Source organism: Acipenser ruthenus, chromosome 4 (assembly GCF_902713425.1).
Source record: "Acipenser ruthenus chromosome 4, fAciRut3.2 maternal haplotype, whole genome shotgun sequence".
NCBI lineage: Eukaryota > Metazoa > Chordata > Actinopteri > Acipenseriformes > Acipenseridae > Acipenser > Acipenser ruthenus.
The window spans coordinates 12,539,118-12,566,499 of record NC_081192.1 but is presented as its reverse complement, the minus strand read 5'-3'; the positions used below and the strand labels follow the sequence as shown (position 1 = coordinate 12,566,499).

The 27,382-nt window shown below is 38.8% G+C and overlaps 1 protein-coding gene across 1 annotated transcript in view; it reads right to left on the bottom strand.

Moving 5' to 3' along the window:
* Positions 1 to 762: 762 nt before the first annotated feature.
* LOC117399939 (calcitonin gene-related peptide type 1 receptor-like) overlaps positions 763 to 27,382 on the bottom strand; it is a 99,101-nt gene continuing 72,481 nt past the window's right edge. Inside the window, exons 8-13 of the mRNA XM_033999397.3 lie at positions 12,658 to 12,811; positions 10,061 to 10,121; positions 9,715 to 9,781; positions 8,364 to 8,582; positions 8,220 to 8,261; positions 763 to 1,711 (exon numbers count right to left, since the gene is read on the bottom strand). Of these exons, the coding sequence (XP_033855288.3) occupies positions 1,490 to 1,711; positions 8,220 to 8,261; positions 8,364 to 8,582; positions 9,715 to 9,781; positions 10,061 to 10,121; positions 12,658 to 12,811 (765 nt within the window). The 3' untranslated portion in view covers positions 763 to 1,489. The remainder of the gene's footprint in view (positions 1,712 to 8,219; positions 8,262 to 8,363; positions 8,583 to 9,714; positions 9,782 to 10,060; positions 10,122 to 12,657; positions 12,812 to 27,382) is intronic.

Below are 27,382 nucleotides of genomic sequence, written 5' to 3'. Positions count from 1 at the left end.
GCACTGGTGGAACTGGCCCTCTCACATTTTAAAATGATCTTCATGTGAACCACAAATGGGATAAGCATACCTAGTACTGTAGAGAAATTCTAGAACACCACAGTGCTATCGACTTCAAACATATTTTATTGTTTAGTTTTTTTCTAAATAGGAGCTAATTAATACAAACACCAATTCAAGACTTAATTGTGAAGCTATAGGTCTTACTTATGGCCAAGTGCCATTTATAGACTTCATATAAACATTATTATTATTATTATTATTATTATTATTATTATTATTATTATTATTTGTTTCTTAGCAGACGCCCTTATCCAGGGCGACTTACAATTGCTACAAGGTTAACCCTTGAGTTAAACCTTGATATATAACTTAAAGTGTAAGTTTACAGCTATGGCCAAAAGTTTTACATCACCCTATAGAATTAACTAAGTTTGCTTCATAAAGTCGAATGAAACCTGCTGAATAATGTTACATTAACAAATAGAATTACATACCGCTTTATAGTTTTCCATATACTTGACCAAAAAACTGACACAAATGGAAAAATGTGACATTTTGAAATCTAACATGAAATACTGTACTACTATTATGGTCTGATAGACTTTCTGCGATATAATGTTGTTGCTTCTTTGATTACATGATGTTAAATAAGAGATCTAAATTATGTTCATATATATATATATATATATATATATATATATATATATATATATATATATATATATATATATATATATATATTTATATTTGTATTATTATATCTCAATCCTAACATTCTAGGTGATGCAAATTTGGCCATAGCTGTAGAAGGTAAATCTTTCAACATTAAAAATGTATTCTTTTGTCACGTTTAGAAGGACCGCTCCAGTTGTAAGGTTTTCACTTCTAAGTCACATTCAGATATATCACTGTAGCAACATTTCAACGGCTCACGTGGCCAAAACCATAACATGTAAAACTGCAAGTACAAGATTTGTGTTTAAAAAATAACAGCAAGTACAAATGTCAAAGGATCAAATAAAGTTAAATGACCCAAAAGCACATTAAGATAGACACTGAAAATATGTACAAGACCCACAAGCTGAAGTTTAGGCACCTAGGAACATTATCATATCAGCCTATAATTCCACAGTATAATTTGTCATCTTACAACTTGTTATGTGTTTAGCTCAGCATGAATAGAGAGTGTCCCAGTCTATGAACCTACACACCCTTTGGTATTTGTACAACTACAATCCTGTTACAGGATAATTCTCAGCCCTTGAAAGCCTGGAGCTGTCAGCTTTGTAAATGCTGTAGGTCTCAGTGTATCCTATTTTATAAGCAACACTGTACTTCAAATATCATATCCATCAGCTGTCCCCCGGTTGGATTGTCACTGCCAATGAAGTATTTACATTTACTTGGGTGTCTGGTCAGATTGTTCTGTGCATGGCATCGGCTGTGGAGAGTTCTACATGAACAGAATGCAGAAGGACCATGCCAGTCAGGCGTATGTCTCTGCTGATCTCAACACAGCAAGTTCAGAGTCTTCGGAGTGTGTTCCATTCAAATGTTCACTTCTACAGTCATGGTGATAAAGGTAAGCTGGGACTTCTGTTATTGAGGTCGCCGTGTAAGAGGTAGAACGACTGGAGCAGTGATCTCGACGACGTTGACCCCATTGTGCTTTATACTGCATCCACTGTCTTCTGAGAGCTGCCTGCACCTAAAAGAAAGGATTTGATATTACACAGTACTATACAAGATACATAACCAATATGTTCACAGAAAATATATCCAGTGTGTTCTTAACAGGATTAAATGAGTAAAACTAACACATTGAAACTATTCATAACTCTTATTGTATATCATAATATCCCTCTCACAAGCCTAAAATATCTAAAATACAAAAAAAACAACCCTTTTCGTGCAACCTCTTACACACAGGTAATTTCCAATGCATAGAAAACCGTTTTTTTTTTTTTTAAAACTACCTACGGTACATCCTAAAAGGAAGGACCTTTGTACTGCATCAAATCATTTGGTAAGTCAAACTACTAAGGTCATTGCATTTTAATAACTTATATTATCAAAAGTTTAAAACAAACTTTTTTTTTTTTTTTTTACACTCAAGAAATAAATCTTCAAAACTACATCAAAAAGCTGTATCCCTCCAGCTGTGCAGCTTTCAAAGCACTGTTTGTGCAAACAGAATGGAATAGAGTCTAGAGCACAGATGAACACAACTGTGACAGAGCAGCAACTTACTTCATTATTCTAAATAATATTAAGCTACCAAACAACTCATGTTCCTAATAAATTCAAAAGTGAAATGTCTTATGCCAGTGCATGGTATAACATTATACAGGCATAACAACAACAACTGCAAAAAGAATCCAGTTATGTCAAATAAACAATTATGCTCACAACAACTGATTACTGTTTATATCTACGGTGCTTAATTCTGCCCCTGAACACATCCAACTTGTTTAGAATGTCCACTGATGGTTATCTGAACTGAGTGCTCATGCATGAGCTAATAATTGACCTATTTTTCTGCAGTCAGTAATTTTTGATGTTCTAAACAAATTATATCAAAAGACCTTGTTAAAGTTCCTCATTCGACGCTTCTTGCTAAGTACCCACATGCTGGGTGTTCAATGTGTGCTATTTTTAGTTGTTTTGATTGTTTCAGTACTTTATACAGCTCAGTACATTTCTTCTGTTATCTTTACCGTGTAAATATCTACGCAGAAATGTGTAATTCAAAATACAGTACACATTTTAAATTCTTAAAAAGAGAACATTTTAATTTGATGTTCCAAATAGCTTCAAATGAATGATTCAGGTTAATTTAATAGCTCTGATATGCATCTCATTTGTGTCTTATTAGTTCTCTAACATTAGCAATTTTTCCTTTCAATATTACTACTACTACTACAACTACTGCGACTACTACTACTAATAATAATAATGATAATAACAAACTGTGTAAACTGAGCAATGGGATAAATGCGTTTTGAATATGGAACCTTATTTTCCATATTTAGAAAATAATGTGACTGATCCATTTGGATATTTCACTGGGCGTGAGCTGGGGGGGAAAGATAAGGCAGAAGAAGCAGCAAGGAGCAGTTAGTAGGACAGAATGTGGTCACCGACTGGGGCCGACGCTGTCGACATCCCAGGGGCGGAGGACCCGGCAACCGGAAAGGATAGAAAAGAGGTCGTCGACTGGGGCCGACGCTGTCGACATCCCAGGGGCGGAGGACCCGGCAACCGGAAACGGGATAGAAAAGAGGTCGTCGACTGGGGCCGACGCTGTCGACATCCCAGGGGCGGAAGACCCGGCAACCTGAAAACACATATGAGGGTTAGACTTGAAAAGCCACCCCTCGGGAGGAGATGAGAGAGGTACCCAGCATTTGAGGCTTATGTAAGGGGCGCTCGTAAAACCCCTGATTGGCCGAGACATCACGCTGCCTGGGACCTGAAAATAAGGACAGAGCATTGAGGTTAGTATAGGACTCGGCACGAGTGACCACGTCCTGAAGAGAGGCAGAATAGAAGAGAGCCTCGAGTGAGATGAGCGCAGGAGCTGCGACAGGACAGAGTTTGGCCGGGGGTCCGCTCTGACTCACGCGGTGAGAACCCCTGAAGGTAAGGGAGGCGGCTGCCTAGCCCTGAGGTCGGGGAAGTGAGCCTCACTTGCCCCCCAAAGGATGGACCCCCGGCACCTACGAAAATTCCCACACCGTGAGACAAACAAGACAGAACATGCCAACGCATAACATAAACAAACAAACAAAAGACCAGAAGGACGAACAAAGGGGGATTAGTAAATTTGTTAATGGGATGTGACTGTGTATACTTGACTATGTGTATACCTGCCACTCAGTGGAGAGGAAAAAACCCCTCGAAGCGAATTTAGGGGAAAACCTCAGGTGGCCCCGGCGAACAGGTAGCCCCCACTCCGGGCATGCTAGCAATTTTAAAATGGGCTGCTGCTATAACGAAGGGAGATGAATGGACGTAATAGTCTACTGCGGAAGAGGACCAGCGGCCCATGGTCTTGATCAGACTGTGATTGATGCTGGCTCTTGCAGCGGAGGTAGCTGCACCTATACGAAATGAATGGGGAGAATACAGCTGAGGAGGGAGGCCTGTTCTAGAAAGGAGGGAGGAGAGCTGGGCTGATTAGGAGATTTTCGTCGCTGCAGGGAAGCTTGAAGCTGAGGGAACTGTGAAGTCTGAGCTTCTGAGGAAGCCGAAGGCGGCCGAGAAGCAGATGAGATACCTTGACGTTGAAAATAAGGGGCAGATAGGGGAATCTGCTTGACAGCTGAATTAACTGACGGCGCTGAAATGGATCCGTCTGGAGGTACACAACTGAATGATGGCGTAAATTAGAACTGTGAATTCTGAGCTCCTAAGGAGACCGAAGAGGGCTCAGATGCAGATGATCTCCATAGGTAGATCCTTGTATGGGGAGAAGCGGCGTTTCAGAAGAGTAGAATGAGCAAACTGAGAATGGTCATTGATGCGGACAGCGGGAAGGTGAGGCAGAAGGGAAGGCTCTTAAGAATCAGCTGTTAGGCAGATGGTCTCCATGAGGAGATCTTTGTAAGGGGACAAGCAAACTTTCCAAAGAGTAGAGATAAATGAATGGAGAATGTCTGTTGATATAGGCAGGCTGGAAGGTGCAGCAGGGGGGGGGGGGAACTTTGAAGATTCCGGAAAGAGTCAGACAAACTACTGGTATGGAGAGAATGGTGGGAAGAAAAAATCCCTAGCTGGACGATGAAAGCCATGATCTGGTTTGATTTGAAGGAATAGGATGAATCAGATTCTGGCACAGAATGTTTAAAACACTGACCAGGCTGTACAATATGAAGCTGTCGAAGGAGGGAGAGAGCTGCAGATACGAAATGCTGAGCAGATTGAAGGAGGTTACTGAGAGGATGATTCAGTCAAATGACAGCTGGTGAATCGGGGGGGGGGGGGGGGGGGGCACGCAGCAGACGGGACCAGTCGACGGAACTTGAACACTAAAAGTGGAGGCCGAAGGGGAGCTGGAACTGACAGTTGAGGTAGCAGCTGGAACCGACGAACATGTGTAAATCGACTGCTGGGGAAGCTCAGCACGCTTTGTGCTCCATTTACTGGAATGGAGGGCAGAGATGAGATGTTGACTATCCTATGTGTCAGTGAATACGGGATCGATCTGTGGTCTGCTACTATCATGTCTGCTTGAAATGGAAAAGGTGAACTCACATTGAGAGACTGGGTTTCACAACTCCAGTTATTCTCCTAGAGTGGAACTCCTTAACTCATAAACAAGACAGATTTCCAGTCTCACCACGTCTCTCACCATGTATTAATGCTGTAATATTTGAGAGGATGTGTGGACATATGAATAGATTGCTGAGAAAGACAAGCACCTCGTATTTTTGATTAGATGGGGATTAGCATTAGCCTTGACTGCGGAATGCTTCCACGATCTGCGTATTGAAGGAAAGCGGAAGCGTTGGAAGATCTGGAGTAGTGCAGGTCCAGATTTAGACTGAACTAAAGCAACTTGCATGCTAGAACAGTATGTAGATCTGAAGAGGGAGCAGAGATCTGCTGCAGGGAGGAGCAATTAACAGTAGAGGATGGGATCTGCTGGATGGTGCAGAGATCTGAGGAGGTAAACAAAGAAGTGCTGTCAATAATGAGCGGTGGTCTGCTGTAGAGAGAGATCTGCTGAAGCAGTGATCTGTTATTGTGAATGGTGGACTGCCATTGGTAGAGCGTGGTGGTCTGCTGCAGAACGCCGATATCTGCTGAAGCAGGGATCTGTAATAGTGAATGGTGGATTGCCATCGGTAGTGTGATGATCTGCTGTAGAGCACAGACATCTGCTGAATGCGGTGGATATTGGACTGTGAGTTAAACTGATTTAGATGAAGCCAGAGATGGAGAATACATAGAGCTGAGGCTGCTGTAGAACCTAAGAGGATGAAGAATCCACTGCTCTGAGGCTGTTGAAATATCTATAGATTTGGTCAGGAGCAGTCCACCTCAAAAGGGGCGGGGGGAGGGGGGTAAGAGTTGAAATTGAAGAATGTCATTTGATATAGATAGACTGAGGATGAGGCAGGATGGGAACTCCCGAGAATCCATCCGAGTGAGAACTGCGGGAATAGATAGAAAAGCTGTAGTGTCCGAGCTTTGCAGTGAAACCAAACTGGTTTAATGTATAGAGAGAGAGCTTGTGGTATTATACTGCCATCCAGAGGTTATGATTGGAATTACATCATTGACCTGAGTGAATCAGGGTATAATCTAAGAAGTTATTACGATTAAAATCCTTGTCTATGTAGAACAACATTTGCTTATTCCTTTAGATTTGTATAATAAATATTCTAGACATGTTTAGGACAGATAGTCATGAATGGAAATAAGTTAACGCAATATTTAGATGTTATGGTTCGGCGCGTTGAATTCGTCTCTGCCATTTGTGAAAGTGCAGCAACAGGAAGCCGGAAGATTGCGGTGCTGAGGCGCAGAGCACGCAGAGCCTGATGAAGCTGCCTGGTCACCATGACAACTTACCACTCCCCGCAGTCACTCAATAAGGGCGTTGCCGTGGTAACCATAGTCTGTGAGGCGCCGGTGGAAAAGTTACAGTACAATAGTGGAGTTGGAGAATGTTGTGACCAGTCGAGTCACGAGCCGCCACTAGTTACAAATTGAGTTTAGAATGGGCTGGATACGTCTTTAAAATGTTGAACGTAGCTGATGGAGGTCCAGGGCAGGATCTTCTGATGAAACGGTAATTGTGCTGGCTCAGTGGGAGCGGGGGGAGGGGCGTCGGATTGCAAGCGAGGAGTAAAGAAGGATTAAGCCGACAAAACTTCGTGGTAGAATTAAATAGAGCTAAGGTAAGGCAATCGCAGACAACGGGAATGTCGATGTCATGTCGAAGGAGCTTGGAAGTTTAACGGAGGACCAGACTTTCTGATAAAGTTGCAGACAAGTTGAGTATTGAAGCTGCGGTTTGGACGGCTATGAAGCCGAGGTGGAGACCGGATGGAACAGGAAAGAGTAACGTTGGAGCTCTTGGAGCCGAAAAGAGAAGATGACTGAAAAGAAAGATCACCTGAGCAGGTAAGAAAATGATTGATAATATCTTGGCAGCTATGTGCAGAGAAACGACCTGCGTGAGCGAGGCAACGAAGTTTAGATATTAGAGGTGAAGCACGAAACGACGGCGTCTGAGCGTTTGCAAAAAACGAAACACTAGACAGAAAAGGTGCAGGTGATCAGGTCTTAAATAGTAAATAGAACTAATTAACTGGAGATTAGAAAATTGAAAGATTAGAGATTAGCAGCCCCCCCAGCTTCACGCCCCCCGAACCTCGCAAGCTAACATTTATGGCATATACAGTATGCCATAATTTTTTCTCTTAACTGGTGATAACTGGTGATCATTAGGTATCAAGATTTTATCCACTTGATGCACAAGCAATATATATATATATATAGGTCCTAAGAATTCAAGATCTTAAATGTTAATGTGAAAGTAAAATCTATTCTTATCCAGAACACAAAGCATCTTGTAGAAGGCACAAAATCAATAGCATTCTTCTGAAACCTTGCCATCTGGACAGTGGAAAACTAGTCAAGGATTCACACTACAGAAAGACTACAATCCATAGTATGCCTCTAAAAACTGTGAGAACTATTTGAAACAGATGGTTTGAGCAGATTCCGGTACCATGCATGACGTGGCCAAAGAGGTGTTAGTAGCAGACTCTCAAAAAGCTTTGACAGTGACACAGACATCTCTGCCAAAGTGAACATGACCTACCCCCCACAGTCTTAATAACAGCTTATTCATTAATGCCCACACATTTCTTTAAAAAAAAACTATATGCAAGATGCCAGATTAACTTTCTAATAAAGTTTGAAGAGTAGTGGTGAGAGCAGTAAATTTGTTTTTTATGGCCTTTTGTATTTTCATTTTTGTTTATTAGGTATTGTCAGTGACTCGATACAGTAATTACAGTAGTTCTCTGCTATGTATAATAAAAGGCAATGAGATGGCACTGGCTCTTACTTCTTATAAGATCTCCCAGTTAACAAAAATGGAGGCAAACTTTGAACCAGTGCAACAATCAGGCTTGTTAACTTTTTTAAAACAAGGATTATTCATATATTGTAGAATGCAAATGCAAAACAATAGTTACCTCCCCATTGAAAAAGCAGAATATGGTTGCCACAAGCAAGCCCTAAAAAAGAAATACACCATAAAATAAGATTTATCAGTAATATTTACATGAAATGGTAATATTGTGTACCATAATAAAGTTTACAATAATAAATAATAGTACCTGGTAATGCATTAATATATGCATAATGTAGTCATATATTTCCCCAGCAAGTCTGTTTTCTGGCCTCCAAGGAATGATAACAAACTGGATTCCCAGCAAAGGGACAAGGATTAGGGTGGCTCGAACAGCTTTCATATACATATTAGACTCTGCTCGATGAGTGTCTCTTAGTTTTGTGACCAAGACACGTACTATGTTAAGCAAAAAGAACAGATTAACCTGTAAAATACAAGTACAGATTTTGGTTAACATACACACATCATTTAAGGAAAACAGTGTTAAACTGTAGTGCAAGTGTCTTGCTGAATGAATGTAAATCACATAAAAGACAAAAGAATACAATATGATATTACGGATATGCCAGAAGTTAAATCCCGAATAAAAAACATACCAAAAGTTTTTGTGAATTTAGTGCTGTAATAATAATGTTTGTCATCATTAATGCAGTTGTTTGCCCACCATGTCTAAGGAACACTGTGTATTCTACAATTCACCCCCCGCCCCCCAAAAAAAGGAAAACAGCTTTATGTAGACTTAAAGTGCATCTAAACAGGCTGGAGGGTTTACAACAAAACACAATATATTATATAATTCCGTTTTGATATGTCCTTGTTCATAAATCAATCAGTCTGGACCATTTCACATTCAGCCTTCCTTTCACACCAGCTCCGTACATTAAAATGTCTCCCTCCATTCATCACAAAATCTGCTGTCATCACAGTCCCCACAATGGGTGTACCTCCAATTTGAATATTCATACCTGTCATCAATATGTGCATAAACCCTTTTCACACAGAACTCTGCTAACCGCCTTAACGCCAGAGTAGAGTTCTTGCTCAGTTCATTTTGTATTCACTTTGTCTGCCATTGAATAATACCACACGGCAGGCAGCAACAGTAAGTACTGTGTTTTGTTGTTAACCCTACAACATATTTAGTTACTCTTTAAATGATGATAATTGAATATTATTATTATTATTATTATTATTATTATTATTATTATTATTATTATTATTATTATTATTTATTTCTTAGCAGACACCCTTAATAAGCAATTAATAATCTGATCTTGAATACCAGACCATGTTCACATCTATGTGTTCAAATTAATATCTTTCTTCTAAATATAGTATGACTGTCTATTTTGAAAAGGCTTCTTAATTCTCAGTTCCCTCATGTTTTTCTTATTTACCTGTTTGAATATAATGAGGCAAGAAACTCTTCAATATTTAAGCAGCAGATGTCTCTAAAGAATGGGAGTCACATTTCTTTATTAAAAATGTATATGGCAAGTCTAAATGGAACATAATTAAAAATCCTCACAAGAAAGTTGTCTTAGTAATATACTTACTAATAATGCTGCAACAATGGGTCCATGAACAATATAGAGGAGATGGGTTTCCACACTCATCCAGCAACTATAAATAACAAAAATACATGTACATTTAGTTTGAACCTTGGCGTGGTTCAGTATCAAGTGCATTTACATTTGTTTCTTTCTTCTCCTTTGCCACCTCTGTACGAAGTCTCACTCTGGGAGCCAGTGAAGCTCGGTATGAAGGTCTAGCTGCTCCAACCCTCACCTCCTCAAGGGCACTCACATAGGGACAGAGGAGGACCCCTGCACAGCCATTGTGCCAAACTACTGAAACAGGCTTTTAAAAAAATGTTCCAAACAGAAATAGAAAAATACTTACTTATCATCAAAATATTTTGTTCTTGCAATGGCATGAATCGATGCTGGCACCAAAGGGAACCCTATGAAAAATATGTAAACGTATTGTCCATGAAAGATTGAATGTAAAAGCATAAATTCAGTTCTATGTGCCGTAATGAAAAAGACATTTTGACCACTAAATATACAACCAGATATGATGGGTGCCCAAAAGAATGTCTGCTATATTCTACAATCGAACGATACAGTATAAAAAGTTATTTGCACCACAAATAATAACATTCAGTTGTTCCTCCAGGCAGTAGATTTGCATCTCATTGTGTTTAAATGACATTTTTTTCATCTTCCTCTAGGCATCTTTCTCAAGAGACAATAAGAGTGTATACAAATAATAAACCCATGAAGTAAGGCAATATCTGCATCGTGCATCAAGTCAGTACTTCCACATGTGCGCCTTTTAAAATATTTAATTAAAGAAAAACTGCAACTTAAAAATACAGTTTCTTATTTCAGATACACACAGTATCTAAAACCCAACAAGCTCTAAAAATGCCTCCCTTAAGTTGAGTCATTAAAGACCATACTTAAATTGTCCCACACAGGTGTTCCCATTGGCTACCCAAAATAACCCTGTGATTAGGACCAAGGGGACTGACTCCCAGCTTCCCTTTACCTCAGCTGCACTATAAACATAGCTGAAGGGAACAGGTCTTTAACCTTTTGATAACTGGCAGATTAACAGTTTGGGTTTGTAGTAGATGCAATGGCATTATGTTTGGGATATTTCAATGACCACCTTAGACCTCAGATCACAGATTGAGAATCTATGCTTTATAAAGAAAGATTGTCTCACTAAAGTCAATGAAGATCAGTGCAGTACCATATTACTTGGTTTCGGTCTTATCTTTCCGATAGGTTCCAGTTTATCTCTACTGGGGAGATGAAGTCTGATTTGTTCCGTAGGGCTCTATCTTAGATCCTTTGTTGTTTTCACTATATATGCTGCCATTAGGTGATATTATCCGCAGGCATGGAATTAATTTCCATTGTTATGCTGATCCTGATCTATCATTTGAGAATCACATTAGGAAAATTACTAAAGAATCATTTTATCATTTGAGAAATATAGCTAAGCTTAGACCCATTATTTCCGTATCTGATGCTGAGAGGCTAATGCATGCCTTTGTTTCATCAAGAATTGACTATTGTAATGCACTTTTCTCTGGTATCTCAAAACTGGTGGTTTCTTGCTTACAGTTTGTTCAGAATACTGCTGCTTGAATTCTGACTAAAACCAGGAAAAGTGAACACATTACCCCTGTTTTGGCCTATTTACACTGGCTCCCTATGGAGTATAGAATTGATTTTAATATTTTGTTGTTAACTTATAAAGCCCTGAATGCAGGAGTTATTTGCAGGAGTTACTGACTCCATATGTTCTGAATCACACTCTGAGATCACAGGATGTGGGGCTACTGGTTATTCCTATGGTCACCAGGGCTTTTTCTTGTATAGCTCCTAAATTGTGGAATGCTCCTCCTGCGTCTGTCAAGGAAGCTGGAAACATTACAGTTTTTAAGTCAAGACTGAAAACTTACTTTTATAAAATGGCTTTCTTGTCTTCATGGGTTTAATGTAACTTTTATATTGCATTATTATTATTATTATTATTATTATCATTATTATTATTATTATTATGATGATGATAATGATGATGATGTATGGATGTGCGTATGTAAGTATATTTATCTATGTATGCATATGTGTGTATATGTGTATACATATTTTGATTATACTGTTTGAATATGTTATTTAAATGGTATGATTGTGGTAGATGAGTAACATGTTTTACAAATGTATTGTGGTTAGATTTTTTTTTTTACTATGTACTTTACAGAGCTATGAGATACTTCTATATAAAAAGCGCTATAAAAAATGCAAATAAATAAATAAAATAAAAAATAAGCTGGTTAAACAGGATACTGACAACTAGCAGGTTCAATCATTATTGGTTATTCCCAACGAACAACAACCCTTGAATTGAGCGTGCCTGGTATAGTATAGCGGTCACAGGAATGCAGGAGCACCTTCGCAATGGCAATTCCAGTGGTGCTCTTTATTGTTGTTTTACAGTAAGTATGAACTGTGTTGATCTGCATCAATGTGGACAGGGGTCTGGCTAATCAAGGTATTTTGGAAAAATGCAATTCGCACCACTTCACGTGAAAGGGAAGAAAACACTTAACTGATAACAAGCAACCCAGACACTTCAGTTAATGACTAAATGTATGACTGTGGTGTACATTCACAGACTAATTTTTCTTTCACAAAATAATGAAAATTGTATTTTGGTTTGAAGATAAATCTGTCCCAATGGTCTTATTTTACTGAACCTCCTGGATGTCCTTAATTAGAACTCTGGCATGCATATTTTAAACAAATGATCTGATCAGTTATTGTTTTATATTATATATATATAGGTACAATGCCCAGTGAGACTTTGATATGCAAGTATTGTGAGGTTTGCGGTAAATCTATTAACAGCTTTGATTTGCATATTAGTATTTTACAATGAGTGCAAGTCATCATATTCAATGTACTTGTTACTAATGGACTTACCCCATCCTAACAGATAGTACCAGTGTAAATGTTGCTCTTCTGCAAACACTGCCACCACAATAAGAGTGTGAAGGTATATCCCCTCACAAAGCATCCACAAATAGTTACATCCCAGCATATACTGGTGAAAAAAGTGCAGAACCTTACATCCAATCTGCAAAACAAAATAGGAGAAAACACGTAGGTAAGTAGAGGGAAAACACAATTATTTTAAATGGGTAACTCAAAAATCGTCAATGATTAGGGGAACACAGAGTAACAATTATTTTAGTTATCAACAAAGAACTGCATGTTTTCACACAATAGCGTTCAATTTAGAAATACTAAAAGAAACTAAAATAAATGCAATGACCAACAGTCTGTGTTTTTAATCAAGACAAAGATACTGAAGATGCCAAAAAAGTTTTATAATTGAATTTAAAACATGTACAACATAATAAAATGTACAGTATGGTATTTGCTATGTATTTTTTTTCCTTATAGGGAGTAATCACATAATCTCCAAGCCTAACTTCTACCTTTATTTGACTGTTGGAAATACTTGACAACATGAATATTTGAAGTTGAAACAACAAAAAATTGAGGAAGCATTCAAGACACCCAGGTCAAAAAGCATTTCTTTTACATAGCAGCAAACTTGCACATGCACCTTTTAAAGGTAGTAGGCATTTGTGGTAAACTGATACATTTATAGAGCTTTAAGAGTCTCGAAGGACACAAACATATCTGAAACATCTGGTCTTTTTATCAGTTTGTAAAGCAGCAATATATATGTGTGTGGTAATATTATCACAGCAAATGGAACATATGGGCTGGAAAAAAGGGTAACGCACGTTCACGTTTTATCACTCTATAAAGCTGCCAATACCAAAGAAACATGTCCGAAAGCTGTACATTATGTTCACGAGACTTCAGCAGTGAAGATTCTGTTTGTGAGGTAGCCTACCCAGCACCTACCAAGCAATTCTTTATTAACAATTGAGATCTGCTTGAAGTAGCCTTGGCAAGCTCTTTGACCAAACAGGAAAAAATAAGCATACAGTACAATGGGTTTAGAGCCCTCTTTAGTCAGTATATATATATATATATATATATATATATATATATATATATATATATATATATATATAGTTTATAGTTTAGTTGTTTTATCAGGCTATAAAAAATACCGAAGCTACTACAAATTAAAAAAATGTCGAATCCGGCAGAGTTTGAGTATCAAGCAATGCCGGATTGTACAGTTTTTACTGCACCATTGAAAAACGTAGCCCTGGTTCCCTGAAAGAGAAAACGACCCCCCACCAATACTTTTGGGATATGCCTGCCTTAGGTAGATATTCGCTGAGCATTTTATGTCAGAGCTGCCGATAGGACCCTCCATGGAATGACGTACTCGGTTCCGCCTGCCGAGGGAATAAGTAGTCTCTCCGCGGAGCTCACTTCCTCTTTTGCATCGAACCCGCGAATGCGAGTGATGCGACCTCGCAAGGTTTGGTGGTCGTCTTCTCTTTCAGGGAACCAGGGTTACGGTAAGTAACCTAATGCTCACTTTCAATTCGAAGACGACCACCAACCAATACTTTTGGGAAAGTATACCGGAGCCGTTGCGAGGGAGCGTGAGTGGACAGCATAAGAGGGACGCCTCAATAGTATTAGTGGTGCGCACATGAACCCTCAAGGACCTTGTGCCTAATGAAGGCATATAAGGATCACATTGATTCGGTAGAACCTGGTGAATGCATGCGGAGTAGCCCAGCTAGCCGCAGTACAAATGTCAGTCAATGATGTGCTTCGAAAGGGTGCCCATGACTTGGCCACCACTCTAGTAAAATGCGTGGCCACCCTCCATTCATTGGCTAGGGCGTCGACGCCTAGTAGACTTCCGCAATGGTGGAGGGAGAACCACAGGGGACAATGAGTTGTCTCTGCCGAGGCAAAGAGATCGACCTGGGCTTCCCCGAAGCAATCGCAAATGTGCTGCACCACCTGAGGATGGAGTCGCCATTCTGACGGGTGAGGACCCTCCCTAGAGAGGAGGTCCGCCGCCCAATTCACCACTCCGAGAAGGTAAACAGCCTGGAGGGACAATAAATGCTTCTGTGCCCAGATCAGCAGCTGAAAGGCTATGTGGTTTAATCCCGGGGAACGAAGCCCATCCTGGTGGTTCACGTACGTCACCACTGACATCTTGTCATACACACAAGGAAATGTCTGTTCTGTAGCACAGGAAAGAAATGCTTAAGCGCATGGTGCACTGCTCTGAGCTCCAGCATATTTATGTGCTGGGATGTCCAACGGCCCAACCAGAATCCGCTCCTCTGCCTGCCCAGACAGCACCCCAACCCAGGCTGGATTTGTCTGTCGTCACTACTTGACGGCTGTGTATCACTCCCATCACTACACCTTCGCAAAGGTGGAAGAGACCCAAGAAGACTGTACACTGCACCAGTATTAACCTACTCTTAGCCTCATTGAGAGCGATACCCAGTCTCGCTAGATGGTTTGTCACTGTCACTGTGTGGGCCACTGCTCCTTCCTGCGACTGGGAACAGATCAACCAGTTGTCCAGGTAGTTCAACACCCTGATCCCTTGCAGCCACAAGGGAGCTAGGATTGCATCCACGCACTTCGAAAAGGTGCGGGGGGCTAAGGAGAGGCCAAAAGGTAGCACGGAAAACTCAAATACGCTCCTCTGAAAGGCAAAACAGAGGTATTTCCTGTGTGCTGGACGGATAGGAACGTGAAAATACGTGTCCTTCAAGACCACTGTTGTAAACCAAATGCCCGGTCGGACAGATTGGAGGATTGGCCATGCGTGACCATGTGGAACCTCTCCCTCAAGAACCTGTTGAGGTGTCTCAGGTCTAAGATGGGGCGAAAGCCAGCGTCCTTTTTTGGCACCAGAAAGTATCTATTATTATTATTATTATTATTTATTTCTTAGCAGACACCCTTATCCAGGGCGACTTACAATTGTTACAAGATACCACATTGTACATCATTTCACATTATACAGATATCACATTATTTTACATACAATTACCCATTTATACAGTTGGGTGTTTACTGGAGCAATCTAGGTAAAGTACCTTGCTCAAGGGTACAACAGCAGTGTCCCCTACTGGGGATTGAACCCACAACCCTCCGGTCAAGAGTCCAGAGCCCTAACCACTACTGAACCCCTCTTCTTGAGAGGTGCGTTTGAGAAGCAGTTTCTCTACTTCTTGCCTGAGTGCCAAAGCCCGGAGAGGGCCATTCACGGACGTAACCGTGATCCCTCGAAAGGGAGGAGGTCCGACGTGGAACTGCAGTGCGTAACCAGTGTGCACGGTGGTGAGCACCCAGGAATCCGAGGTGCAATTGCGCCAGTATTGCAGCTGATGTTATGTAAATGGGTGGGCCTGAGGCTGCAAGCCTTCAGGGCTCCTGCTGGGGGTGCTGAGACCTGGGCGGAACACACTGAGGCGTTGCCCTGCAACTGCCTTTTGGAGTGCTGCTGCGTGGGAGCACCACGCCCTGTGTTTCCTTTTCCTTGAGGAAGGGTCTGATTGCCTGTTGCTGCGGTTCCCTGCAGGTGGTGTCTCAGGTCACCCAGTGGATCCATGTGAATCGGGACCATCCGGGTTATTGTGTGTGCCTGTGGAGTGCTAGCGGCTTGACCTGCCCCGAGCCAGAGCACGGGGAGGGAGGGTGCAGCGCAGCCACTTGCCGAGACACCTCGCGTTCTCGATGAGAGCGCAGCAGGATCTCCTCTACTGCTGACCCAAAAGTATGCCCCGGGGATATCGGTGCATCCAATGGCGCTGTTTTATCCTCGTCGGGGACCCTCGCCTGTGACAGCCACAGCTGTCTGCGTACCACCACCATGCTTGCTAGGCTCCGGCCCAGGGCTTGCCCTTGGAGGCCGGAGATCTGGAGCAGCTTGTCTGACACCTGTTTTCCACCATTGATCGGTTGTTAAAGCCTAACTGCTCCATTACATTGCCAGCTTCACGTCAGTTATGCAACAGTGTTTTAGAATATTTTAAATCTAAGATTGATAACATTCATCAACACATTCTCACTCCTCTCATGCTGCTCCTGCACAGTCTCTTAGTTTTCCTGGTTTTGTTGGGTCTTCTCTCTCTTGCTTCACACTGCTTACTTCTGTATCCCTTACAGATCTCCTCCTTCAAATGAAACCCACCTCCTGCTCACTGGATCCTATTCCCTTTGTTCTTTTTAGTTCGTGTTTGCGATTCTCAACCTCCTGGTGTTAAATGAGTTCCTGAATTCTGGCGTGTTGCCGGCAGCTTTGAAAACTGCACCAGTCATGCCAAAAAGTATATAACGTCTCTTGGTCCTTCTGTCAAACGTAATAAAGAATTGGTCAAATCAATCGATATGTCCTATCTGAATGCGAGTGTCTACAGTGCTGCTAAGAGAAGCAACTTTCCCGATTGGCTACACTGTCGCTGCACATTGTAGCCAATCATCACAAAGTAGCAAGTGTAGGGAAGGTACATATACTCATATAGAGAAGCAGCGTTTGGAACCAAAGCATTACAGTCATGAAATGTTTGGTACACAAAAGCACTTTGTCCTAGAAGTGTTTAATTTAGTAATATGCTAAGTGGCCATGTCATTCTATCTAAGCGCCATCAGGTTGTATAATCTTAAGATTTGCAAATGTGAGCTTTAATACTAAACACATAAATGAACAATTTTCTGCTTTCCTAGTGTATCACAAAGTCATATAGATTATGTCTGCATAGGCAGCGCCTTCAGATGCGAAGCTTTTCCTTTGCCTATACAAGAAGCAAGTCACAGCCCGATGCATTTGTAATGAAACAGTGGCCAGGGCAGCCCCATAATGAGAGCCAAAGGTGAGCCCATTTTTCTTTCTTGTAACATTGTGTCAAACAGTTGAATTGAGTTCAAATTCTGGTACCTATTTATACAGTTGGGTTTTTATTGGAGCCAAAACATATTTCCTCCCCCCCAACAATTTTTAATTGTTTCTACATTACGTTCGCTGACACCAAGCGCATTTATCTGTATTTTAGTTAATTTGTTATTCATATTATATATATTTCGACATTAATTAATAAAGTACTATATATGTATGTTTTCGATTTATGGTTGTTTAGTAAAAAAAAATGTAATTAACAAATATGAGGTTATATTAAAATAACATTAATGTGTTTGTACACATTACAATATGTAAAAATATAGATAAGTACAATAGGCTTAAACAGTACAGTAGTAAAATCAAGTGAATACCTAGCTGATGCGTTGTAGGCTTCACGTTGTAGGGTACGTAGAGAATAAAATATTATTTTAAATTGAAACTAAATTATTTCAACATATTTTCTTTAATCTCCCTCTCATATTTGTATCCCTGCCGCCACCAGTAAGTAAGCCTTCACTTGTTGTCAATATAATAAATACAGTGCGCAACTTCAGACTTGTTGCTATCCCACAATTTTTATGCTAATTCGATTTTTTCTGACCAGTATTTTTGCTTCTAATTAATTAATAAATAGGATGTGACACTTTGGGAAATGCTATGCCAGTCATCTTAATTTTCCTCCCACAATTCTGGCCAAATTACCACCGCTTAGTAAATGAGGCAGTTACAGTATATTGGACATGTATATGTAAATGTTAAGCTAATTCATTTGTGTTGATAACTGCATTGACTTTATTACAAAGAAATAAAAACCTTAAAAAAAAAAACAGCTTTGTTTAATTAACCCTGGTTATCAATATGGAAGTAGACATGGCTTTTTATAATCAGACTTGGTCATAAAATCAAAAATGATTTTAAGGTTGTCACATCGAACCATGTGATGTCCAGTTTAACCACATGGCGTTGCTACCTCTCAGATCATCAAAAGGTAATCCTCCAGGCAAACCTCCATGATTGAATTAAGAGAGGTAATAAACCCTGAAATCTGAAACAGTGTTCAGGCTCATTTCTGTTTTGACCTTCACATTTAAGGTAGCCCAGTACCTTATAATTTATATAAATTATAAATCATGGCACAGTAGTTTTAAATCAGAATAAGGTATTTTGTCAATCTGTAATTATGGGAATATTTTATTACAGCTTTGCAGGACATACTGTATGTGAATAGACATTTAAATCACTCCAACTCTCCATCAACATTTAGCCACAGGAGCTGGCCCAAGCTGCTAGGGCTAGATTTAATTCATTTTTTACACATTATTCACTGATGCAAACATATTACAAAATTCACTTTGCTATGTATGCCATCCCTTTTAAATGTTTGCCCAGTATTTGCAGTAGTCTCAGTTTTTCCTGTGGTTATAAACTGCATTTACCATAGTTTACCATGGTTTGTCACAATGCTTACCTATGCTTTAACATGCCTCCACTATGCTTTATTACTCTTTACTATGGTAAATGGGGTGGGTCAATCCATCATGTCATTTACTATCATCAATTGCCAGCTGTCTGAACAGATATACTGTATTATCAAAATGCTTTAAAAAAAATCATATACATTTAATTGTTGAGTTAATTAACCATGTGATTAACAGTGCCCACTCTAGGTGTCTTTGTATTTGCATCATTGTGTTCCCTGTGGCTTGTTCTGGGCCGGTATTAAAATACATCATTTTTTGTATGTATGAATAAGGGGGATATACCCAGTCAAGTGACTTTAAGCCACCCTGTATACAAGATGAAACATTCTTTGGCATAAAAAGTGGCAAAGTAATTGATGTTTCTAATGGTGACGCTCCTGTCATGATAATCAGTTTCTTTTTTTCCCCCCCATCTGCAGTGACAGATTCTCCATTTATTTTTAGCAGAGGTCGGTGTCACAGAGATTTATAGTAACATTGCCCACAGCAGTCTTTGCATTTAGTTCCACCTACTATAGACAATGATGGCTACAAACTGTACACACATGCACATGAAGGACTTGAAGTGATTGATTAAGAAGGATGGGGAACAAGACGTCCCCTTTAAATAAAATATTGAATCACACACATATGCATCTGATTTCCTGAAAAAGAGGCAAAGGTCATCATTGCTATCCACCACGGCAATCTCTTTGCCTACTGTGCTGTTTGTACATTTATATGCATGGCCTTCTGAATAAAGGAAGACCAGATAATGATATTTTGGATATAAATAATACATGTGGACTTTAAGTCTTGGACTCTAGAAAGGAATGTTCCTTTTCTATAATTGTGATGTCATCATACCATCACTATATTTCTTTAAGATTTTGCATGGCATGCCTGGAGGGTATAGGCAAGGCCCATTTGGTTTGATTAAACATAGCACCATACCATAAAATGCATTTCCAAAGGCGAAGAACCGTCATCTTACTGAGACAAAAACATTATTCTGTAATCTGTCAACTGAAAACAGAACATGGAAAATGAGCACACAGAAGGTTAGAATACTGTTGGTTAGAATTAGGCTTCCCAAGTAACTCTAGCATTAGATAATAGGATTTTCTGTATAATCTAAGAATGAGCCAATTTCTGATTTTATCAGTACCCTATTGATGACACAATCTGTTATCTGCAAATGACCCCAAACTGGCAGACTGAGAGGATATTATACTGGGAATGCCTGCAGAGCTTCAGCAAAGCTGGTCCCTAGAATATCAGCAGCCCTGGTAATCATGGGTTTTGATCACATTAATAGTAGGTACTCCAGTCCATTTGCCTTGAAGTATATTTAGTTTGCCAGCAGCTAATGGGACTGCTGCGTTGGATGCCTTGATGTAACAGAAAGCTTTGAGAGCTCAATTCACTTCAGGTTGCTTGTTAAATACATCACACTGCTTCAGGTTTGTTCGAAATTGTATTGCCATGAAATTCAAACGGCTACGTGCAACAAGAACTAAACTGCATGTAAAAAGGAAATGTGTCTAAAGATCCTTTTATTTTAGTTTGTATTAAGATTGTTTAGGATCACATTAGGTTTCATCACAGAGCAAACAAAATAACAATTAGTCACATTTTTTTTCTGCACACCTTAAGGTAAACATGCATTTCATTCTAATGGCATTTTTGTTGTAGCTATTAGTGAGAGAATAATATTTGTTCCTTTTTAATTTCAATGCTACCCTTTGTGTAATTTAGAAATGCAGTAGATATTGAAAATATGTGGGTTGCTTCTGAAAGGCGGGAGTAACTCACACACCCTCAAGGCTGATAAGCCAGAGATGATGATCTGAGAGGTGGCATGTTTGAAAATCTGAGAGAAGGTTCCTGCAGCGGGACCTCCCTTATAGTGGGCGCAGTGTTGAGTAGACTGGGTTGCAAAATGCTTTTCCCCCCCACTGTGTTTTGTGTTGCCTTTTTGTATGTTTGTTTATACATTGTTTGTGCATCTGCACCGTGTGCTATATCATTCTCGTTATAGCCGCATGGTCCACACCGGACAACCCCGTACTAGCAATACACTGTATAACAAATATAAGTACTGTGTAGTTTTCTGACATAATGTGATAATCACAAAAGCTTCTGTGTGTTTCATCTACAGTGCAGCGTGGGTGGAGTTTTAACCACATGCTGCTCTCTGTGAGTGCAGGGACAGCTCTCTGTAGCTGCACACAGGCAATGCCAGGGTGAACAATATTAGGAGCTTGTGTCAAAAGTGGGTCTAAACATTTTTAACATAGAAAACTAACTTTTTTTTTTTTTTAATACTACTAATGTGCAAAAAAGTGGTGATAAATAAGCAGGTCACTTTACACTTACAGTTGTATGCATAGCAAATTGCTAGCACATAGCATGCATATCATTTTTCGATTATTTTTATTATAATGGACATATATTTTATATACTGGTAATCTCTATATGTAACACCGTTCTGGAAATGTCCTGACTTTTTCATTACTGAACCTTGGCTGAATAACACTGCAGTCTGTTGAAGGGGAGGAATATTACCCATGAAAAACAAAGTCATTGTAAATCAAATTTTAACATCAAAAGCCAAGGTCTCCAGTAATTCTTGCTCTTTGGAGTTATCTTCAAAAAACACCTGGAACGATTTAACTTATACAATCCTGAAGTACATTCTGCGTTGCAATTACACTGACGACAAACCAAGTTTAACTACAAACATGTTTCGTTTTACATAAATAATTAATTCATTTTTTGAAAAAAGTCCCAAAACTGAATAATATGTAGCAGTAAAAAGAACTTGGATGATAATCAGTAATAAAGCTAAGACTACAACATTACGTTTTCTGAGCTGATCAAGTTCCAAATAAAGCAGCCTAAAGTGGATTCCCTTTAAATTATAATAGGGCTTAAGCATCTCGGAACACACTGTAACAGCATCTTCATTTTATATATACATATAATTCCCTCCTCAGCAGCATTACATGATCGTTTACTTACATAAAGTACCTTTGCTTTTGGCTTTGAAACACTTAAAGTAGTTGATGCTATAACAAACTCTATAGCATAGTGTTTCAGGGTCAGGATCTATCCCTAGTCAAGCCCCCTATCTTTTTAATTTGCACATCCCCATCAACTGCATCTCCCTCTGGGGGCAAAACACAGCTGAAGAATTTGCATGAACCCACGAACCTGCAGTTCAGTCATACATATCCAACCAGCTGATATTAAGAATAATTAAGTAATTAACACATTACTGGCTAATTAAAAAACATGACCTAATAATAAGGGACAACTACGACCATTATGAGATTGATGTGCAGCTCAAACCTCTAGCTTCTCGAAAATAGTCCAGCAAATCCGGGTCTGGTCTGTGCTTCATATTCCTCCCATCTGGACTTAATTTATTGAGATTGACAATGTGATCGCATCTCATTCTGTTTAATAAACTGCTCAGTAATGGGATGATTGTTTAATTGTTGCATATTAGCTTACTTATGCTGAGTCTAAACTGACGTTGTGTGGCTGTAAGACTAAATTACAGGTAAGCAGAAGAGGCATGAAAAAGTACAGGGCCTCTATAAGAAACGCACTACACATGACACATTAGCATGTTGCTGTGTTAATCACACAAGATTGTAATTGTTTAAATGTAGCTTGTTTGCCAATGCTACTGTGTACCTTTACTGCCAGGTGCTGTTTTTCAACCTCCAATCTAATAACAAAAGTGCTGCCTAAAGAGTTTCTATGGGCTAACACTGCTAAGACACTTCAATATGATTTATGTCTGCACAATAAAATCTGCAGGTTATTATTCTTTATTTGATATTTTATTACCTCTTTTAGATGATATACCATGTGAATGTAGTTACTAAGATATTTGGTTAGCAGTGAGTATGTTACAATTAGCATCTGCAAGGCGTGCTCAAATAGACTAATGCAAGCCATTTCAATCTTTTGCTGAAGACAGCTAAAATCCATCATCTACAGCAATGTATTTCTATTAATGGAGATAAGTGAATGGTTTAATATGAAGGGACATACCCAATGGTTGCTCATTTTGAGATGAACAGTATGCATGAATGTAATATGCAATAGCAAATACAAAGCAGTGGACTGCTTATGAATCCTGTAAAGATAAAGCATGGGTGGCATGATACACACAGAGCAGTATCTGTGACTGAGCAGGGTTGGGGTTCTTAAGCACTGGAAAGTAGTCTCAAAGTCTCTCTAAGGTGGTGACGGATACAGAGAGATAAAGAAGCTGCTAGACAGCTTAAATTATAAAGCTTTTTCTTTGTAGGAGTAAAGATGTTTTTGGCGGGTTTTTCAAATCGATAAAAAGAAAAAAATGATCACAGGCGAGAAAGGCCGGTGTATTTGATGACATATTCTGGAGAGCTAGAGTTTATTATTTAGGTATAAATAGTTAAAATCTATATGTATACATATTATTAGACATAATATTTCTATAAATGCATAACATAATTTGATTTATCTACTGTAACTTGTCACACTTGTTGAATTCCTCTCAGTGACTGACATTAAGCTAACCATTAAAAATCCCCATAAAGACTGAATGCTTGTCTGACTGGCTGATCAACTAAGTCCCACAAAAAAGCTAATGCCTAAACGGGATGATACCTGAGGACTGACTCAGGTGATGCTTGACAACGAAATCGAGTGATACCTCATACCAAAAGTGACTGACACCCAATACCAAGTATGAATGATACCTGATAAAAGATATGAATGGCACACAATACCAAATATAAACGATAACTGTAAGGCTGCCACCTTTAAACATGTAAACACTTCTTTTTAGCTTACTACCAATAAACATTTAGAAAATCTATAAACTATGAACTAACATTAAGTAGCTAACAAGTCTGTATCATTTTCCCCTGATATATTTTTGTATTACGATGCAATCACAAACCGACTCAATGGCATTCCAATTCATTATTAAACAACTTAGCTTTTTTACATAATTGTGTGCCGGTATGTAAGCTTCAATTAAGAAACTACAGAGTCCACAATGCACCTGGCCAGACTCAAGTTCCTGCTATATGAATAATATTTACAGTAGAGTTGTTTCAGGTGACAATATATAATAACCAATCTCTGATACAATCATTTTATATATATATATATATATATATATATATATATATATATATATATATATATATATATTAAATGTAAAGCAATTTTATTGTCAAAATAAGATTGTGTATTCTTAATTTACTTGTGTAAATTACCTGTAATTTCCAGGATGTCTGATAAAAGTGAAAGTAAACTAGCTGAGTACTCTGTACTCCAAAACAAAAGCACAGAAATGTTCTTTATGTGTTTAATTTATTATGTTCTACTTAGTACTATAGTCAATGTGAAATAATGTTTAATGTCCAATTAGATGTTTTGTTTTGTATTAATTTAATATAACAATATATTTTTTTCTTGAAAAGACCCCACCCATCGTTTAAATGGTGCAGTTCAGTTTAATTCAGGTAGTTTACATGTTTCCAAACAAATAAAAAATATGAATACCTGACACCAAATATGAATCATGCCTGATAAAAAAAAAAAAGTAAGTAAATAAGATAAGTTACCTGATACAAAATTGCGCGCTTCTGTTCTGATGTGTCTCTTTTGATACAAAATTTAAGTGATACTTAACACTAATTACTAATGACACATGATATAGCATTTGAGTGACACCTGACACCAGATATGAATGATACCTGACACAAAATAGCAGCGATGTATGACTTGACACCTGTAACAAACTGGAGGAGGCAGTAAAACTAAATAAAGGGACGTATGACAACTGAAGTGAGGAGGTTTGATGTCTCAGTGTGTCCTAATATTCACAATTAGCCCATTGAAGACAATGGGCTAACTGTTCCTTAATTCTATATTAAAATAAATGTTTTGAACCGTAAATGTTTTCCATTTGATTTAATTATTTCCGTTCAGTTTTGTTTAGATTTAAAACTGTTGTTGATTCAAAATCTGTTCATAATCCACACAGAGAATATGTTTAATTCTTAACATATCAGCCAGTTGTATTATTTCTTCCAAATTGGACTGAATTAAATAGTTGACATTAGGCAAATTTGCTTTTAAGAATGTGCCAGACTATAAGAGCCCTTCACTGAAATTATTTAATATTTGTCTTAATGCTGAAGAATTATGGTTACCAGAGCAGAATCTGTACCAGGAGGATGGATGTCCCTAGTCTATCTATTATAGTTTTTACTGCTGACTATAACATAACGTTAATTGTTTTCACATTTTAAAAAACATGGCAACTGGGGTAGTTTTTGAATTAATTTACTGCCACATTTCTATAAAATGCAGATTTTTTTTTTACTTTTTGTAGTCACATCTGTAATTAATTTGATAGTATTAGTTTGAGCGGCTTTAATTCCAACCTTAATACCACTTTGCTTTTTAAAGTTTAAAATTTGTTCTGATCACAGTCGTGGTTAGATAACAATAGTACAGTGTTTAAAACAATTCTTGAAATGGGAAATACAGGGAGTAAGGTCGATTCCAAGGATAATATACTGTATTTAAATGTAATATATTTAGATGTGGTGGCTGATGAAGTAGCATTCCAGAGAGAAGGATTTATGGTTTAAGTAATGCAGCCTTCAATCCAAAGCTAAAAAGAATTCAGGTCTGGAGCTCAAAACAGACTCAATGGCTCAGTTTCAAATTCCTCCCTGAAAAACAAAAGGTAGCTATATATAATTGCATCTTAGCCCATACGGAAAAAAGTCATAAATAGGTGATGTTATTTCAAAAAGTCATTTATTATGGGATGTAATGACACATTACCTATTTGTGACTCTCAGCTAAATTTTCTTTCAAATTCTCTCTTTTAAACTGTTGACTGCCTGTTTTATTCCAAGCACTGAAAACGGGAATAATTCAGAGACCAAGAAAACAAAAACACAATAAAGAAAACTGCCTTCAATATAAACCTTTTAAAAATATATCTACAGCAGATAGGAGAGACTGGAGACTTGCATGACATTGGCATTAAGGAGCTCAATGTTCATTTAGCCAGCTGTGTATTCAGTATAAAGAAACAAGACAGGATGGTGAGAGATACCCTTGGGAGTGTAGACCGCTATTTATTATCAACAGAACCACCTACTGTACAGGAAGAGAATCAACTGCTGCCTCCAGGAAAACACATGCAAGGGTTAGGTGACAGCACTCAGGCAAAAATGATGGAAATCAGGCATCTGTTGAAAAAGTGTTGCTATTGAGGACTTTTACTTAACAAAAATAAAACGAGATTTTTAACAAATATCAATCTACAGTCAAACTTTTGGCTGCCTTTGGCAGCGACCACCTGGAGCTCTTTCTTAAGCCCCAGCCTCTACAGGTCTAAACAAACAGACTTGTTGCAGCCTTTTTACATACACCGGCATCATTTAAACCAAATTGTATTAATTGATTGAACAATCAAGGCTCACAGTTGCCTCAATTTCAGCTACATTCTCACATAAAAATTAAGTATTTAAATCACAGCCCAAAATTAACCCTTTCCTGAGAACAAAAGTAATACATTTAACATATTTAAATATGAAAATAAAGATAATACTGTTATTGATGTAGTTGGTGGAATAATTATGTGCATTCATACTGCAGAATATGTGAATGAATGAATGAAAAGAAGTAATGGTACAAAAATCACAAAAATAAACACTATCATGGGAGGGGTTTTCACCCCGTCACAGGACCACATTGTATTTTTACATTCCCTGCACTGATTGGTTAAGCTAGAGGGATATAATCCCTAGTATATGCCCTGAGAATGTTTGTAACCGCATCACAAACACAACTCAAACAAGATCATTCCACCAGTTTTAGTTGTAAGAAAATGTCATTTAATGTAAATGTCAACCTTTTTAATAACATGTTAATTGAAGAATGGTTAGTCTAAACTTCCTAGAAAATAATACAAGCACCTCGACTTCCTCTCGGGCTCCATTACCCAAACAGTCCATCATGCCTGGACATGCCCCCTGTGTATGTATTGCTTACATTTCATGAGGCAGGAGCCAGGCCTGCGTAAAGGGACTACTAGAATAAAGAAACTAAGTGCTTGTGACTTTAACAACAGAATAGGGTTTTCCTCTTGACTTCTCAGAGAACCACCCTCGCTGAGGTGAGGCTGAACCGACTGACCTCCAAGGCTGGGAAGCGAGGTAACTTCCACCAAGGGGAAATTAAGGAAGGATAGAGGACAAACTAAGGTCTCCCTGGCTTACTGAGACATCTAATCCAGAGAGGTCAGACTCGACTGACACTCCGAGGCCGCATGGAGAGC